This window comes from Hypanus sabinus, chromosome 25 (genome assembly GCF_030144855.1).
Source record: "Hypanus sabinus isolate sHypSab1 chromosome 25, sHypSab1.hap1, whole genome shotgun sequence".
In the NCBI taxonomy this organism is placed as follows: domain Eukaryota; kingdom Metazoa; phylum Chordata; class Chondrichthyes; order Myliobatiformes; family Dasyatidae; genus Hypanus; species Hypanus sabinus.
Window position 1 is genome coordinate 3702444 of NC_082730.1, and position 18820 is coordinate 3721263.

Consider the following 18820-nt stretch of genomic DNA (forward strand, 5'->3'; position numbering starts at 1 on the left):
TGGCCTCATTGTGGAGTACAGGAGGCTATAGACAGAATGAGAAGGGAAGTCAGATTGTAATGGGTGATCTTGTATTTTGCAGCAAACACAGCGAATCCGCTTGATGAAGCAGTCCCCCAGTCAGTGTGGGATCTTGTTGATGCAGAGGAGACTATAATGGGAGAACACCATGCAATAGATGACACCAAAAGATTTGCAGACGAAGTGTTGTTCCAACAGGAAGGACTATTTAGGGTCCTGAAATGTGGTGAGGGAGGAGGTGTCGAGGCAGGTGTACACTTACAAGATTATATGCCAGGAGGGGAATCATTGGAGAGAGACAAGTGGACAAGGAAGTCACGTAGAGAGTGATCATTATGGAAAGTGGAGAGTGGTGGTAAGCAAAGATTTGCTTCATGGTATGATCGTGTTGTAGATGGGGGAATTTTGGAGAATAATGTGCTGGATACAGAAGATTGTGCCTGATAGGTAAGGACAAGATTAACCCTATCCCTGTTATGACAATGGGATGATCACGTGAGAAATTGAGGAGATGCAGGTGAGAGCAGCGTCAATTACTGTGGAAGGGAATCACAATTCTTTGTAGGACATCTCAGCTGTTCTAGAATGGAAAACCTCCTCCTGAGAACAGGTGCAGTGGTGGCAGAGGGACTGAGAGAAGGGAATAGTGTTTTTATAAGGTAGGGCTGAGAAGAGGTATAGTCAAGATAACTGAAAGTTAGTAGGCTTGTACAAGATGCCTATCTCCAGAGATGGAACAGAGCAATCGAGAAAGGGGATTGAGATGTCAGAGATGGTTCAGCTTCTTTATTCAGACCCCCCCCCCCCCCACCAAATGCTCCTCACCTGCTCTCAGCGATTACCTGCTTGGTTATAGTCCTTCTCCTCCCCCCAACCTTGTTATTCTGGCTCCCCCTACCTTCCTTTCCAGTCCTGATGAATGGTTTCAGTTTGACACCAACTGTTTATTCCCCTCATTTGCCGCTGCCTGAATTGCTGAGTTCCTTCAACGTTTATGTGCTTTGTCATTAGCTTATGTGAGATCCAGCAAGAGCTTGCCACTTGGATACAAAACTGGCACATTGGAAGGAGTCAGAGGGTGTTGGTGGAGGGTTGTTTTTCAGACTGGAGGCCGGTTACCTCTGGTGTGTTGCAGGGGTCGGTACTGGGTCTTTTATTGTTCATCACCTATATCAATTATTTCCGTGAGTATGGTGTTGGCATGTTTGGAAAGTTTGTGGATGACATTAAAATTGGTGGGATAGCGGACAGTGAAGATGATTACCAGATCGTGATCAACTGGAGTGAGTGGACCAAATTTGAAGAAATGCAAAGGACTGCAGTTTGGTAACTTCAACCAGGGCAGGAATTAAAGAGTAAATGGGACGGCCCTTGGGATTGTTGTAGAACAGAGAGATCTAGGGATACCAATACACTGTTCACTAAAAGTGATGACACAAATAGACGGGATGCCGATGAATGTGTTTGGCACACCTTCTGAGCTACATATGCAGGGCCATTAATATTATCAAGGATCCCACCCATACACCCAGCTTCCTCTTTGACTTTACACCATTAGGCAGGAGCCTTCGGTGCATAAAAACAAGAACAGTCAGAATGGGTAAACAGCTTCTGAACTCCCTGCCACATCACATCTAATGTTTCACTACTAACTTGTTCTGTACCTTTTAATATTTAATGTGTGCCATTACTTTATTTATTTATGCTTAATTCATTTGTAGATTAAATTCTTATTTTCCAAAGTTATTGTGTATTATATGAGTGTTAATTGTACTTTTGTGCTTTATACCCTGCTCCAGAGAAACATTGTTTTGTTTGACGGTCTACATGGATATAGTTAAATGACAATAAACTCAACTTGACACTGGCTTTCATTCTGGAAAATTAGGACAAACCAATGCTACAAAGCTGGCCCACCTTCCAGTTCAATGACATTTCTGACATTACTCAAAGTATTGTGCAACAATTAAACCAGAAAGGATATTACCAGGACTGGAGGGTTGAGTTATAAGGAAAAACTAATAGGTGGGGATTTTTTCCCCGAGACCATTGGAGGCTGAGGAATGACCTTGCAGAGGTATGTAAACTCATGAGGAGTGTAACTAACGTGGATGGTCACAGCTCTTTTCCCAGAGGAGAAGGGTGTCAGTAGAGAGGGCATAGATTTCAGGTGAGGGGGCAACACTGTGTGTTGGTGGTGGATATTGATGGCACAGTCGTATAGGGGTTAGCACAAAGCTTTACGGTACAAGCGACCCGGGTGAAATTCCCACCGCTGCCTATGAGGAGTTAGTATTGACATGAAGCACTGCATCAAGAAAGCAACATCCTTCATCAGAGATTCTCACCATCCGGGCAATGCCATCTTATCACCATTACCATCGGCAGGAGGTACAGGAGCCTGATGTCCTCCTCCACCAGGTTCCAAAACAGCTACTTCCCTTCAGCCATTCAGTTCTCGAACCAACCATCACAATGCTAATCACTACTGTCTGGAAACACTAGAGTCATAGTCATGGAGAAGTACAGCACAGAGGCCCTTTGGCCCATCCAGTCTATGCCAAAATCATTTAAACTGCCTCCTCCCATAAACTTCCACCAGGATCAAAGCTCTCCATACCCCAAACATCCATGTACATATCAAACTTCTCTTAAGTGTTGAAATCAAGCTTGCATGCACATTTTTGCTGGCAGCTCATCCCCCTCTCACGATCAGCTGAGTGAAGAGGATTCCCCTTAAACTTTTCACCTTTCACCCTTAACCCATGATCTCTGGTTGTAGTCCCACCCAATCTCTGTAGATAAACACAGCTTGCATTTACCCCTCATAAATTTAAATACCTCTCTCAGATCTCTTTTTAATCTTCTAAATGAGCAGATTGATCACTTTGCACGAAACTACACTTTGATATTTTTTGTCCTTTTTGTAAAAATTGTACTTATATTTTTCTTGTGAATACTGCTGATACAAACTGACATGCCTGTGGCTGATCATTGCCCTTGTGCACATGACAATGAACTTATCTATGACTTTGACAGATCAGCTGTCAACGGTGTTAAACTGGAAGAAAATGGGAAATCATTCTGGAGCGGGAGGAAGACCGTGGAGTCCAATACCAGTGACGCAGGGGGTGCCTTCAAGTTTCACAATTTGTCCGCTCTCAGGGAAGAGAGAGAGGAGCTGAGTTTCATGAACGGCCAGAGCCTCTGTGTGAGGTTATGGGCCTGCTGCTAGCTCGTGATAAGCTAACGCTCTGAGGGACAGTGTTTACTTGTACTCTCTATCAAATGGCAACAGGAAGTGCAAAGAGGCAAAAAAAAACACATGCAAAGCAGAAAATAGCTTTGACTTCTGGGTTTCAGAGAGAGAGAGAAGCGGGGTTAGAAAAGAAGCTGATCTGAGGAGAGACAGACAGGAATCATGGAGGCAAACAAATTAAGAGAAGACTGAAATAGGAAGAGAAGGAGAGAAAGAGAAAATGTTTGGGTAGGCAGATATAGAGACTGGCTAGATAGAGAACTAAAGGGGATGCGAAGGGTGAGGGTAAAGTTCAAGATGGTAATTAGTCAACAGCTATTACAGTTTCAGGGTGTAGACTAGAACGAGGCCAGGGCGTGGCACTCTAAGGCCTGTGTGACTGAAAGCATTTAATCATTAAAATCTGACCTTACGCACATAAACAGCAAAGAGATAGGCACAGAATGGGTAGAGGAGCTCCAATCTGCATATTTTGGTGTGTGTTTCCTTGGCGATTCTTGAAGGAAATTCTTCACGTTCTGTATCTGGAGTGTACATTGGGACAGCGTATAGAGAATCTCACTTTCTATTCAGTTACTACGTTCCCTGCTCTGGGAGCCTTGACGAGAACTGTGGAAATAACGGAGGCCTTAGACAGAGAGAAATGAAAAGCACAATTCTTTTTGATTAAACTCACGATTTGAGATGGACAGCGTCAGCCAGAGGGAGATGAGAAACCAGCTGAAGGCCATATCTCTCCAGCAACTGCAGTGTTCGATAGGACAGGTTTTTGCTTGCATCCGGTTCTTGGTTGTGAGCCGCCTGCTGAACGTGTATCAGCGTTGTGAGCACATTCAGGAAGCCACGACTTCACGTCAGCGCGGAGGCTTTGACAGTGGGTGTATGTCAGTGACTGATCCCTACCGCATGGTATGAAGAATTAAAGCGATTATATTTGAAATCATTAATAGTAACATCTCATTTCAAATAGATGACAGAAAGCCACAGAACAACATGTCAGACAATATGGCAAAGCTACTTTTAATGACGTCCCATTATGAAAGCTTGAACGCAATCGGGCAAAGTCGAAAGGAAATCAGGTTTATTTCTTATTGAACTTATTGAAGTTCTTGAAAGAAGTGACATGTGTTTTGGATAAAGGGGAGCGGGAAACACTATAACTTCGATTTCTGGAAGCCAAGTGATAGTGCTGAACCAGAAGTGTTTGCAGAAACTTTAGGCCTGTGGTATTGGAAACAATGTGTTGATGTGGGTAGAAGATAGGCTGGATAACAGGGAACAATATGGCCATAAAGTTCAAAATCCAAATATATTTTTTGCTTGCATTCACTATCTAAAAAAAAGAACAGAGGACATGGATTAAGGGTGAAGGGGGAAAAGTTTAAAGGGAACATTAGGGGGGCTTCTTCACACAAAGTGTGATGGGAGTGTGGAATGAGCTGCCAGATGAAGTGGTGAATGTGGGCTCACTTTTAACATTTAAGAAAAACTTGGACAGGTACATGGATGAGAGGTGTATGGAGGAATATGGTCCAGGTGCAGGTCGGTGGAACTGGGCAGAAAAATGGTTTGGCACAGCCAAGAAGGGCCAAAAGGCCTGTTTCTGTGCTGTAATATTCTATGGTTCTATGAGTTTATTGTCATGTGCGCAAGTACGTTTGCAAATTTAAACTTACTTTCAGCCTAAACTCAGACATAGAGCATCCTATAAGCAGCCTAGACAAGACAAAGCATAATTATCCATAAACATGAGAAAATCTGCAGATGCTGGAAATCCAAAACAACACACACAAAATACAGGAGGAACTCACAGGTCAAGCAGCATCCATGGAAAAGAGTAAACAGTCATGTTTTGGGAAAAGTCACTTCATCAGGACTGAATGGAGAGTCTCAGACCGAAATGTCAAATGTTGTGGAGATTAGGACATTTTCCAACTGCTTCAAGATCCAAATGATTGAAGAGAAGTAGCTGTTTGTGTTCACCTATATACTTCCTGTAATTCTGTTTTTCCCCTATATTTATTTATCAGGTATTTTATTGTATTGGTATAAAGTTAACAAATTTCACAACATATGCCGGTGATATTAAATCTGATTCTGATTCTGATTGAACTTGACCATGTAGGACTTCAAGATTCTGCACCAACTGCCCAAAGATAGCTGCACAAAGATGGCTTGGCCGAGATATTGGGGATCTCTGATAATGGATGTTGCCTTCTTGAGGCAGTGCCTCATTGGCAGGGAGGGATGTGCCTGTGCTGTGTTAGACAGATCCCACTACTTTATGCAGCTTCTTACACCTCCATTATGTAATCAGGATACTTTCAACTGTAATTGCTTGTCAGAGTGTTCAATGACAAGACAAGCTTTATGTAGGTGGCACACTTTCCTTCTACAGTGTTCGCATCCATGTACGGGGCCTGAAACAAATTATCCAACATGTTTATGCATGGGAATTAATAAAAGTGCTGATTCTGTCCAACACCATTCATCAACATAGACTGATGAATGTTCATCTTCTTTCTCTTCCTGAGTCAGTTCTGCAGATTTGCTGATAAGCCTTAAGACATACAGGAGCAGAATTATACCATTCAGCCAATCAAATCTGTTATGCCATTCAATCATTCCTCTCAATGCCATTCTTCTGCCTTCTCCCTGTTACCTTTGGAGCCCTGACTAATCAAGAACCTATGAATCTCCATTTTAAATACACAGTGACATGGCCTCTGCAGATCATTGTGGCAATGAATTCTGCAGATTCACATCCTTAGGCAAAATAAATCCTCCCTCACCTCTGTTACAAAGGGATGTTCTTGTATTCTTAGTACCCCCTCGTCCTAGACAACCCCACCATTGGAATCATCCTTTCCATGTCCACTCTATATTCAATATTTTCAGTATTCAAAAGGATTCAATGAGATCCCCTAATATTGTTCTTAAACTCCATTGAGAATAGGCCCAAGCTATCAAAAGCTCCTCGTACATTAACTATTTCTTTGCCAGCATCATTCTCATGAAATCTGGACCATCTCTAATACCAAAATATCCGTTCTCAGCTAAGGAGCGAAAACTGCTCACAATACCATAAGTCCATAAGACAAAGGAGCAGAAGTTGGCCATTCGGCCCATCGAGTCTGCTCCGCCATTTCATCATGAGCTGATCCAATCTCCCCTTTAGTTCCATTCCCCCGTCCTCTCACCATAACCTTTGATGCCCTGACTACTCAGATACCTATCAATCTCTGCCTTAAATACACCCAATGACTTGGCCTCCACTGCTGCCCGTGGCAACAAATTCCATAGATTCACCACGCTCTGGCTGAAAAAAAATTTTTGCATCTCTGTTCTGAATGGGAGCCCTGCAATCCTCAAGTCATGTCCTCTTGTACTAGACTCCCCCCACCATGGGAAACAACTTTGCGACATCCACTCTGTCCATGTCTTTCAACATTCGAAATGTTTCTATGAGGTCCCCCCTAGATCTTCTAAACTCCAAGGAGTACAGTCCAAGAGCGGTCAAACATTCCTCATATGCTAACCCTCTCATTCCCCAAATCATTCTAGTGAATCTTCTCTGAACCCTCTCCAACGTCAGCACATCCTTTCTTAAATAAGGAGCCCAAAACTGCACACAGTATTCCAAATGAGGTCTTACCAGTGCCTTATAGAGCCTCAACATCAAATCCCTGCTCCTATATTCTATTCCTCTAGAAATGAATGTCAACATTGCATTCAACTTCTTCACCACCAACTCAAACTGGAGGTTAACATTAAGGGTATCCTGCACGAGGACTCCCAAGCCCTGTTGCATATCAGAACTTTGAATTTTCTCCCCATTTCCCATCTCTGAGGGTAGCAGACACCAACAGGATAAACAAAATCATTCGTAAGGCCAGTGATGTTGTGGGGGTGGAACTGGACTCTCTGACAGTAGTGTCTGAAAAGAGGATGCTGTCCAAGTTGCATGCCATCTTGGACAATGTCTCTCATCCACTCCATAATGGTTAGGCACAGGAGTACATTCAGCCAGAGACTCATTCCACCGAGATGTAGCACTGAGCATCATGGGAAGTCAATCCTGCCTGTGGCGATCAAACTTTACAACTCCTCCCTCAGAGTGTCAGACACCCTGAGCCAGTAGGCTGGTCCTGGACTTAATTCCACTTGGAATAATTAACTTATTATTATTTAATTATCTATGTTTTAATATTGCTATATTTCTACTTTATTCTTTGTTGGTGCAACTGTAACAAAACCCAGTTTCCCTCGGGATCAATAAAGTATGTCTGTCTGTCTGTTTTTAAATAATAGTCTGCCCGTTTACTTCTTCTACCAAAGTGCATGACCGTCCACTTTCCGACATTGTAATTCACTTGCTACTTCTTTGCCCATTCCCCCAATCTATTCAAGTCTCTCTGCAGACTCTCTGGTTCCTCAGCACTACCAGCCCCTCCACCTATCTTTGTATCATCAGCAAACTTAGCCACAAAGTCATCTATTCCATAATCCAAATTGTTGGTATACAACGTAAAAAGAAGCGGCCCCAACGCGTACCCCTGTGGAACACCACTGGTAACCAGCAGCCAACCAGAATGGGATCCCTTTATTCCCACTCTCTGTTTCCTGCCAATCAACCAAAACTCTATCCACGTATGTATTTCCCCGTAATTCCATGGGCTCTTATCGTGTTTAGCAGCCTCATGTACAGCACCTTGTCAAAGGCCTTCTGAAAATCCAAATACACAATGTTCACTGCATCTCCCTCATCTAGCCTACTTGTAATTTCCTCAAAAAATTGCACTAGATTTGTCAGGCAGGATTTTCCTTTAAGGAAACCATGCTGGTTACCAATAACATTAATAGGTAGAGTTAATGCTGTAAAAATGAATATATATCCTAGATTGCAATATATATTCCAAACTTTACCAATACAATTGCCTCAGAAGTTGATTTAGGAGGGTTATAACTTCCAAATTTTAAGAATTATTATAAAGCAAATCAACTTAGATTTATTGCGTCTTTTTTTGATGAAGAAAAACCGGCATGGATTAGAATAGAATTAGATAAGATAGGAGAAAACGTACCAGAAGGTTTTATATATAAATGGGAATCCAAATGGATACGGGAAAAAACAGAATCTTCTATATTAAGACACTTGATTGATTTATGGAATAAGGTAAATATGGACAATGAGATAAAGAAATCTTTATTAGCAAAAAGAACTTTAATTCAAAATAGGCTTATTCCTTTTACAATGGATAATAAACTTTTACATAATTGGTTCCAAAAGGGGATTAAATATATAGGTGATTGTTTTGAAGTAAGTATATTGATGTCATTTGATCAATTAAAAAATAAATATAAAATATCAAACAACACTCTTTTCTGTTATTTTCAATTAAAGGCTTATTTACGAGAAAAGCTCGGTCAAACAATGTTAATTGCAAAACCTCGCGAAATAGAAACATTAATTCAAAAAGGAAAAATTAAAAAATTTACATCCTGTATGTACAATTTGATTCATAAACAGACAATTAAATCAGGAATTCATAAATCAAGACAAAAATGGGAATCTGATTTGAATATTAATATTGATGGAAAAAACTGGTCAAGATTATGTTCTGATAGTATGATAAATACAATAAATGTTTGACTTAGTACAATATTTTTTAGATCAATTATATATAACACCACAGAAAATAAATAGATTAAATTCAAATATGTCTGACCAATGTTTTCGATGTAGTCAAGAAATTGGTACTTTTTTACATTCTACTTGGTCTTGTTTTAAAATTCAATCATTTTGGATAAATCTATGACTTTTATTGGAACAAATTACTGGAGTACAACTCCCACATAGTCCAATATTATTTTTATTAGGAGACATTGAAGGGACAATACCGAAACTTAAATTGAATAAGTATCAGAAAAACTTTATAAAAATTGCATTGGCAGTAGCCAAAAAAGTTATTACAGTTACTTGGAAATCTGACTTATATTTAACTATGGATCGTTGGAATAATGAAATATATAGTTGTATTCCACTTGAAAAAATTACATATAATCTAAGAAATGAATATGATATATTTTTGAAAATTTGGCTCCCGTGCCTACAAAAGATAGGATTAAATACATAGTTCCTTTGAAGATAAAATTATAAAGTATTTGGGAAAAGTAAAAATAAAAATTAAAATTATTTTGAACTCCATGGAGTATCTGGGGATCCTCTGATATCCAGGCAATCTTTCTCTTCTTTCTTTCTTTTTTTTTCTTTCTTTAGATAAGGGTTTAAGGGGGGGAATGTTAAGGGGAGGGGGGAGTGTCAATACTATTTTTTTTTTCTCTGTCACTATTTTATCATTACATTTATTCTTTGTAATTTTCTAAAAATTTAATAAATTAAAAAAAAGGAAACCATGCTGAGTTCTGCCTATCTTGTCATATGCCTCCAGGTACTCTAACCTCATCTTTGACAATCGAATCCAACAACTTCCCAACCACCGATATCAAGCTAATAGGTCTATAATTTCCTTTTTGCTTCCTTGCCCCCTTCTTAAGTAGCAGAGTGATATTTGCAAACTTCCAGTCCTCTGGAACTAGGCCAGAATCTACTGACTTTTGAAAAATCATTTCTAATGCCTCTGCAATCAACACTGCTACTTCCTTCAGAACACAAGGGTGCATTCCATCTGGTCCAGGAGATTTATCTACCCTTAGACTATTCAGCTTCCTGAGTACTTTCTCTATCATAATTGTGACTGTGCATATGTCTCTTCCCTGACACCTTTGAATGTCTGGTATAATGCTGATGTCTTCCTCAGTGAAGACTGATGCAAAGTACTTGTTCAGTTCCTCCGCCATCTCCTTATCTCCCATTACAATTTCTCCAGCATCATTTTCTATTGGTCCTATATCTACTCTCATCTGTCTTTTACTCTTCATATACTTGAAAAAGCTTTTAGTATCCTCTTTGATATTATTTGCTAGCTTCCTTTCATAGTTCATTTTTTCCCTCTTAATGACCTTCTTAGTTTCCTTTTGTAAGCTTTTAAAAACTTCCCAATCCTCTGTCTTCCGGCTAATTTTTGCTTCCTTGTATGCCCTCTGCTTTGCTTTTACTTAGACTTTGACTTCTCTTGTCAGCAACGGTTGCGTCCTTTTTCCATTCGAAAATTTCTTCTTCTTTGGAATATATCTGTCTTGCACCTTCCTCACTTCTCGCATAAACTCCAGCCACTGCTGCTTTGCCGTCCTTCCCACTAGTGTCCCTTTCCAGTCAACCTTGGCCAGTTCCTCTCTCATGCCACTGTAATTTCCTTTACTCCACTGAAATACCGACACATCGGATTTTGACTTCTCTTTCTCAAATTTTGCAGTGAACTCAATTACATTGTGATCACTGCCTCCTAAGGGTTCCTTCACTTCCATCTCTCTAATCACCTCTGGTTCATTATACAATACCCAATCCAGTACAGCCAATCCCCTAGTGGGCTCAACAACAATATCCAATATCCTTATGGGCAAGTTTTGCTAGACCTGTTGGAGAGGACTTAAATTAATTTAGCAGTGGAATGGGACCAGAGTGATAGGGCTGACGATGGGGTAATTGGTATACAACTAGATGCATTGTGCAGTGAGACTCAGGAAGAACAGACAGATAATAGAGCAAAATTGCAGTCAGTGGGATAATTTGCAGTGCAACAGGGAATAAAATCAAAACGGGTGACAGACACAGGACTGAAGTTGTTATATTTGAATGCACACCGTACATGCAATAATGTGGATGATCTTGTAGTGCAGTTAGAGATTGTCAGGTATGAGGTTGTGCGCATTATGGAGTTATTGATGAAAGGTTTTATTGTTTGGAGAAGGAAGGAGGAGGATCCGAACGAGAGAGTGGCGGAAGCCATCTTGAATTTTTCTTATTCTCATCAGAATTAGTAGAGGCGGGATTGTGCAGGCATGTGAAGGCGGGCAGTGAAGCAGGGGAGTTTTAAAAGGGCAGAAATCCTGAATCTGTTTTCATTTGGGAAAGGAAGGAGGAGGATCTGAAAGGGAGAGTGGCGGGACCCATCTTGAATTTTTCTTATTCTCATAGGATTTAAGAGAGGCAGGACTGCGCAGGCGTGTGAAGGCGGGCAGGAAGCAGGGGAATTTTAAAAGGCCACAGCCTTAAACAGCGGACAGCATCATTTTGCGGGCAGTAGAGTGAGCTGGGAGCAGGATGAAGTCTTAACGGCTTTGGATCAAGGGGCTTAGGTGGAAATGGGTGAAGCAAGGTAGGTTTAGGTTTCAGTTGTTCCTGTTATTTGAGGAAAGGGGAAGTATGAGTTGGAGGGCAGCTTGTTCTCAGTGTCAGATGTGGGAGGTCCTGGAGTCTCCTAGCCTCCCAGACGAGCACATCTGCACCAGGTGCACCGAGCTGCAGCTCCTAAGGGTCCGTGTTAGGGAACTGGAGCTGCAGCGTGATGACCTTCGCCTGGTCAGGGAGAGTGAGGAGTTGATAGAGAGGAGTTACAGGCAGGTGGTCACACTGGGGCCACGGGAGGTAGAAAGGTGGGTCACGGTTAGGAGGGGGAAGGGGAAGAGTCAGGTATTAGAGAGTACCCCAGTGGTTGTACCCCTTAACAATAAGTACTCCTGTTTCAGTACTTTTGGTGGGGGACAGCCTACCTGGGGGAAGCAACAGTGGCTGTGCCTCCGGCACAGAGTCCGGCCCTGTAGCTCAGAAGGGTAGGGAAAGGAAGAGGAAGGCAGTAGTAATAGGGGACTTGATAGGGGGTCAGATAGGCGATTCTATGGATGCGATCAAGAGACCCGGATGGTAATTTGCCTCCCTGGCACCAGGGTTCAGGATGTTACTGATCACATCGAAGATATTCTGAAGTGGGAAGGTGAGGAGCCAGAGGTCGTGGTACATATAGGTACCAATGACATTGGTAGGAAAAGGGAAGAGGTCCTGAAGGGAGAATACAGAGAGTTAGGAAGGAAGTTGAGAAGAAGGACAAGAAAGGGTAGTAATTTGGGATTACTGCCTGTGCCATGTGACAGTGAGAGTAGGAATGGAATGATGTGGAGGATAAATGCGTGGCTGAGGGATTGGAGCAGGGGGCAGGGATTCAAGTTTCTGGATCATTGAGACCTCTTTTGGGGCAGGTGTGACGTACAAAAAGGAAGGGTTACACTTGAATCCTAGGGGGACCAATATCCTGGTGGGGAGATTTGCTAAGGCAACTGGGGAGACTTTAATAGAATGGTTGGAGGGTGGGAATCAATTTGAAGAGACTAGGGAAGAGGAGGTTAGTTCACAAATAGAGAAAGCTAGTAGACATTGTGTGAGGGAGGATAGGCAGGTGATAGAGAAGGGGAACGCTCAGACCGAAGATATAGGGGAGAAGAAAGAAAAAGATAATAAAGTTGATTGCATCATTAGGGATAAACAGAGAGGAAGAGGTGGAGAGTTTCTTAAATGCATTCATTTTAATGATAGGAGCATTGTAAGAAAGGTGGATGAGCTTAGAGCATGGATTGATACCTGGAAATATGATGTTGTAGCTATTAGTGAAACATGGCTGCAGGAGGGGTGTGATTGGCAACTAAATATTCCTGGATTTCATTGCTTCAGGTGTGATAGAATGGAGGGGCAAGAGGAGGAGGTGTTGCATTGCTTGTCAGAGAAAATATTACAGCGGTGCTTTGGCAGGATAGATTAGAGGGCTCATCTAGGGAGACTATTCGGGTGGAATTGAGGAATGGGAAAGGTGTAGTAACACTTATAGGGGTGTATTATAGACCACCTAATGGGGGGCGAGAATTGGAGGAGCAAATTTGTAAGGAGATAGCAGATATTTGTAGTAAGCACAAGGTTGTGATTGTGGGAGATTTTAATTTTCCACGCATAGACTGAGAAGTCCATGCTGTAAAAGGGCTGGATGGTTTGGAGTTTGTAAAGTGTGTGCAGAATAGTTTTTTGGAGCAATACATAGAGGTACCAACTAGAGAAGGAGCAGTGTTGGATCTCCTGTTAGGGAATGAGATAAGTCAGGTGACAGACGCATGTGTTGGGGAGCACTTCGGGTCCAGTGATCACAATACCATTAGTTTCAATATAATTATGGAGAAGGATAGGACTGGACCCAGGGTTGAGACTTATGACTGGAGAAAGGCTAACTTTGAGGAGGTGCGAAAGGACTTAGAAGGGACAATTTGTTTTATGGGAAGGATGTAATGGAGAAATGGAGGTAATTTAAAAGTGAAATTCTGATGGTACAAAACCTTTGTTCCTTTTAGGTTGAAAGGAAAGGTTAAAAGTTTGAGAGCGCCATGGTTTTCAAGGGATATTGGAAACTTGGTTCATAAAAAGAGGGAGATCTATAATAAATATAGGCAGCATGGAGTGAATGAGGTGCTCGAGGAATATAAAGAATGTAAAAAGAATCTTAAGAAAGAAATTAGAAAAGCTAAAAGAAGATACGAGTAAGGTGAAAATAAATTTGTTAGGTTTCTACAGTTATATTAATAGCAAAAGGATAGTGAGGGATAAAATTGGTCCCTTAGAGAATCAGAGTGGATAGCTATGTGTGGAGCTGAAAGAGAAGGGGGAGATTTTGAACAACTTCTTTTCTTCGGTATTCACTAAGGAGAAGGATAATGAATTGTGTAAGGTAAAGGAAACAAGTAGGGAAGTTATGGAAACTACAACGATTACAGAGGAGGACGTACTGGCATTTTTAAGGAATATAAAAATGGATAAATCTCCGGATCCTGACAGGATATTCCCTAGGACCTTGAGGGCAGTTGGTGTAGAAATAGCAGGGGCTCTGACAGAAATAGTTCAAATGTCATTAGAAACGGGAATGGTGCCGGAGGATTGGTGTATTGCTCATGTGGTTCCATTGTTTAAAAAGGGTTCTAAGAGTAAACCTAGCAATTATAGGCCTATCAGTTTGACGTCAGTGGTGGGTAAATTAATGGAAAGTATTCTTCGAGATGGTATACATAATTATCTGGATAGACAGGGTCATATTAGAAATAGCCAGCATGGATTTGTCCGTGGAAGGTCATGTTTGACAAATCTTATTGAATTTTTTGAAGAGGTCACAAGGAAAGTTGATGAGCGTAAAGCAGCGGATGTTGTCTTTATGGAGTTCAGTAAGACCTTTGAAAAGATTCTGCACAAAAGATTAGTTAGGAAGGTTCAATCGTTAGGTATTAATATAGAAGTAGAATGGATTCAACAATGGCTAGATGGGAGATGCCAGAGAGTAATGGTGGATAAGTGTTTGTCAGGTTGCAGGCCGGTGACTAGTGGTGTGCCTCCGGGATCTGGATTGGGTCCAATGTTGTTTGTCATATACATTAATGATCTGGATGATGGGTGTTAAATTGGATTAGTAAGTACGCAGATGATACTAAGGTAGGTGGCGTTGTGGATAATGAAGTAGGTTTTCAAAGCTTGCAAAGAGATTCAGGCCAGTTAGAAGAGTGGGCTAAGTGATGGCAGATGGAGTTTAATGCTGATAAATGTGAGGTGCTACATTTTGGTAGGAATATTCCAAATAGGACATACATCGTAAATAGTAGGGCATTGAGGAATGCTGTAGAACAGAGTGATCTAGGAATAATGGTGCATAGTTCCCTGAAGGTGTAATCTCATGTGGTTAGGGTGGTGAAGAAAGCTTTTGGTATACTGGCCTTTATAAGTCAGAGCATTGAGTACAGGAGTTGGGATGTAATGTTAAAATATAACAAGGCATTGGTAAGGCCAAATTTGGAGTATTCTGTACAGTTCTGGTCACTGAATCATAGGAAAGATATCAACAAGATAGTGAGAGTACAGAGAAGATTTACTAGAATGTTACTTGGGTTTCAGCACCTTAGTTACAGGGAAAGGCTGAAAAAGTTAAGACTTTATTCTTTGGAGTGTAAAAGGTTGAGGGGGGACTTGATAGAGGTATTTAAAATAATGCGGGTGATAGATCGAGTTGACATGGATAGGCTTTTTCCATTGACAGTAGGGGAGATTCAAACAAGAGGACATGATTTGAGAGTTAAGGGGCAAAAGTTTAAGGGTAGCACGAGGGGGAATTTCTTTACTCAGAGTGGTAGCTGTGCAGAATGAGCTTCCAGTAGAAGTGGTACAGGCAGATTCGGTATTGTCATTTAAAGTAAAATTGGATAGGTATATGGACAGGACAAGAATGGAGGGTTATGACCAGAGTGCGGGCCACTGGGACTAGGTGAGTGTAAGCGTCGGCATGGACCAGGAGGACCATGATGGCCTTTTTCCATGCTGTAATTGTTATATGGTTATATAGAAGTTGAGAGCTTAACAACCAATGATACACATCTTATCAATAAAAAAAAACGGGTTGGCAGAGGGGGTAGTGGGGCTCTGTTGGTAACAATTAAATAAAATCATTAGAAAGAGGTGACATAGGGTCAGAAGGTGCTGAATTGTTGTGGGCAGAGCTAAGGAGTTACAAGGGTTAAGAGATCCTGATGAGAGTTATATACAGAACTCTGAACAGTAGCTAGGATGAGGGGTACAAATATTGATGAGAGATTGAAAATGCATGTCAAAAGGTCAATCCTACAATAGTCATGGAGGATTTCAATGTGCAAATAGTTTGGGAAAATCAGGATGATGATGATTTTGGATCCCAAGAGGAGAATCTGTAGCGTGCCTACGAACTGGCTTTTTCAAGCAGCTCGTGGCGGAGCCCATTCGGGGATCAGTTATTCTGGACAGGGTGTTGTGTAATGAACAGGTTTGAATAGGGAACATAAGGAACTGTACCCTTTGGCAGAAGTGATTATAATATGACAGAATTCACCCTGCAATTTGAGAAAGAGAAGCAAAGTCAATTGTATCAGCATTACAGTGGAATGAAGGGAATTACAGATGCAATGGAGCCAAGCTGGCCAGTGATCGGCTGGTGACGCAGTGAGACCAGTGCCAGGCTTGCAAACGGAGGTTCCCGAGTTCGATCCAGTGACAGACCACTCCCAAGTGCACCCTCCATCCGTGCCGGGTTGATGTTGAGCTTGCAACTCGACCTCATTAAAAAAAGACACTGTCACCTCCAGTTTAAATTTCCACACGGAATATTGTGGAGGATCAAATACCCAAACCCAAACACAAGCAATCATGGGAAGGGAATTCTAACAGGGAGGATGGCAGATCCACAATGGCTGGAGTTTTGGGGAACAAGTCAGAAGTTACAGGATAGATACATTCCAAAGAAGAAGAGGTATACTAAAGGGAAGATGACGCAGCCATGACTGACATGAGAATTCAAAGCCAACATAAAAACAAAAGGCATATAGTAGAGCAAAAATTAGAGATTTGGAAAGCTTTCAAATAACAACTAAAATCTTAAAGATGGAATATACGAATATGAATGTAATCTAGCTAATAATATTAAAGAGGATAGCAATAGTTTCTTCAGATACTTAAAGTGTAAAAGAGAGGCGAGTTTAGATGATGTTGGCGATGTTGGGGACAATGAAATGAATAAATGATTTGCATCATTTCACTGCGGAAGCAGAAACAGTATGTCGAATGTTCAAGAGTGTCAGGGGGCAGAAATGAATCAAGTTGCCATTACGAGGGAAGAGGTTCATGGGAAACTCAAAAACCTGAAGGTAGATAAATCTCCTGGATGAAACAGTGTACACCACAGGGTTCTGAAAGAAGTGGCTGAAGAGATTGTGGAGGCATGAGTAATGATCCTTCAAGAATCATTGGATCCGGGCATGACTGGAAAATTGCAAATGTCACTCCACTCTTCAGAAAGAGAGGGAGACAGAAGAAAGGAAATCATGGGCCATTTAGTCTGAACTCAGAGGTTGGGAAGATGATGAAGTTGATTGTTAAGGACATAGTTTCACTGATCTTAGAGGTACATGGTAGAATAGGTCATAGTTTGCATAGTTTCTTTAAGGGAAAATCTTGCCTTACAAATCTGTTGCAATTCTTTGAAGATATAATAAACAGGATAGGCAATGAAGAATTAGCGGTTGTTGTGTACTTGGATTATCAGAAGGTCTTTGACAAGGTGCTACACATGAGGTTCTCAACAAATTAAGAGCCGATTATATAACAGGAAAGATACTAGCATGAATAAAACAGTGGCTGATTGGCAGAAGGCAAAGCATGAGAATAAAGGAAGGTTTTTCTGGTTGACTGCCAGTGACTAGTGGTTTTCCCCATGGGTCTAAGTTTGGACCGATTCTTTTTATGTTATATGGCAATGATTTGGATGATGGAATTGAAGGCTTTGTGGCCAAGTTTGCGGCTGACATGACGACAGGTGAACAATGAAGGAGCAGATAATGTTGAGAAAGCAGACTGTCCAGAAAAGGATTTCGGCAGATTAGGAAAAGGGGCAAAGAAGTGGCAGATGGAATAGTGTTGAGTAGTGTTTGGTTATGCACTTTGCTAGAATGGATTAAAAAAGAGAATATTTTCTCAATGTACAGAAAATTCAAAGCAGAGGTGTAAATAGACTTTCATTTCCTGAAGATTTTTAAGACTGTAATATATAGGTGCAGAATTAAACCATTTGGCCCATCTAGTCTACTCTGCCATTTTAGTATATTTGATCCATTTTGCTCTCAGCTCCAATATCCTGCCTTCGTCTGGTATCCCTTCATGTCCTGACTAATCAAGAATCTATCAAACTCTGCCTTAATATATCCCATGACTTGGCATCCACATCCACCTGTGGCAATGAAGTCCATAGATTGAAGGTATCTGGCACAAGAAATTCCTCCTCACCTCAATTCTAAGATGATGTCCCTCTGTTCTGAGTCTGTATCCTCTGGTTGTAGACTCCTCCACCATAGGAATCTGTTACAAGGTGGAGGCAAGGGTGCTGGGAGATGACCCACAAGCAGGACACAAACATGTCTTTCTTAGGTTCAATAAAATAGGGTTTATTACTGGCTACACAGAGAACTGGGAAATCAAGGAGGACAAAGAGAAACACGAACCTCAGATTAGGAGACTAGGGACTTGGATCACCGTGGGCATGACTTAGACACTGGGAACATGGACTGCCATGGACCTTGGACTTGGACATTGGGAACTTGGATCATCGTGGCCATGACTGGGACCCTGGGGACTGGGACCGTCGCGGACGATGGACTTGGAGACAGGGAACTTAAACCGCTGCGGACCTTGGACCTGGAGACTGGAAACTTGGATCGCCGTGGACCTTGGACTTGGACACTGGGAACATGGACCACTGTGGACCTTAGACTTGGAGACTGGGAAGTTGGACCGCCGTGAACCATGGACTTAGAGACTGGGAACATGGACCGCCGTGGACCTTGGACTTGGACACTGGGAACATGGACCACTGCGGACCTTAGACTTGGAGACTGGGAAGTTGGACCGCCGTGAACCATGGACTTAGAGACTGGGAACATGGACCGCCGTGGACCTTGAACTTGGACACTGGGAACATGGACCGCCGTGGACCTTGGACTTGGAGACTGGGAACTTGGATCGCCGTGGACCTTGGACTTGGACAC

At 41.8% G+C, this 18820-nt stretch overlaps 1 protein-coding gene across 1 annotated transcript in view; it reads right to left on the reverse strand.

Moving 5' to 3' along the window:
• Nucleotides 1-4089, reverse strand: part of LOC132380942 (uncharacterized) — a 46145-nt gene extending 42056 nt beyond the window's left edge. Inside the window, exon 1 of the mRNA XM_059949924.1 lies at nucleotides 3957-4089. Within this exon, the coding sequence (XP_059805907.1) occupies nucleotides 3957-4059 (103 nt within the window). The 5' untranslated portion in view covers nucleotides 4060-4089. The remainder of the gene's footprint in view (nucleotides 1-3956) is intronic.
• Between the last annotated feature and the right edge of the window lie 14731 nt (nucleotides 4090-18820).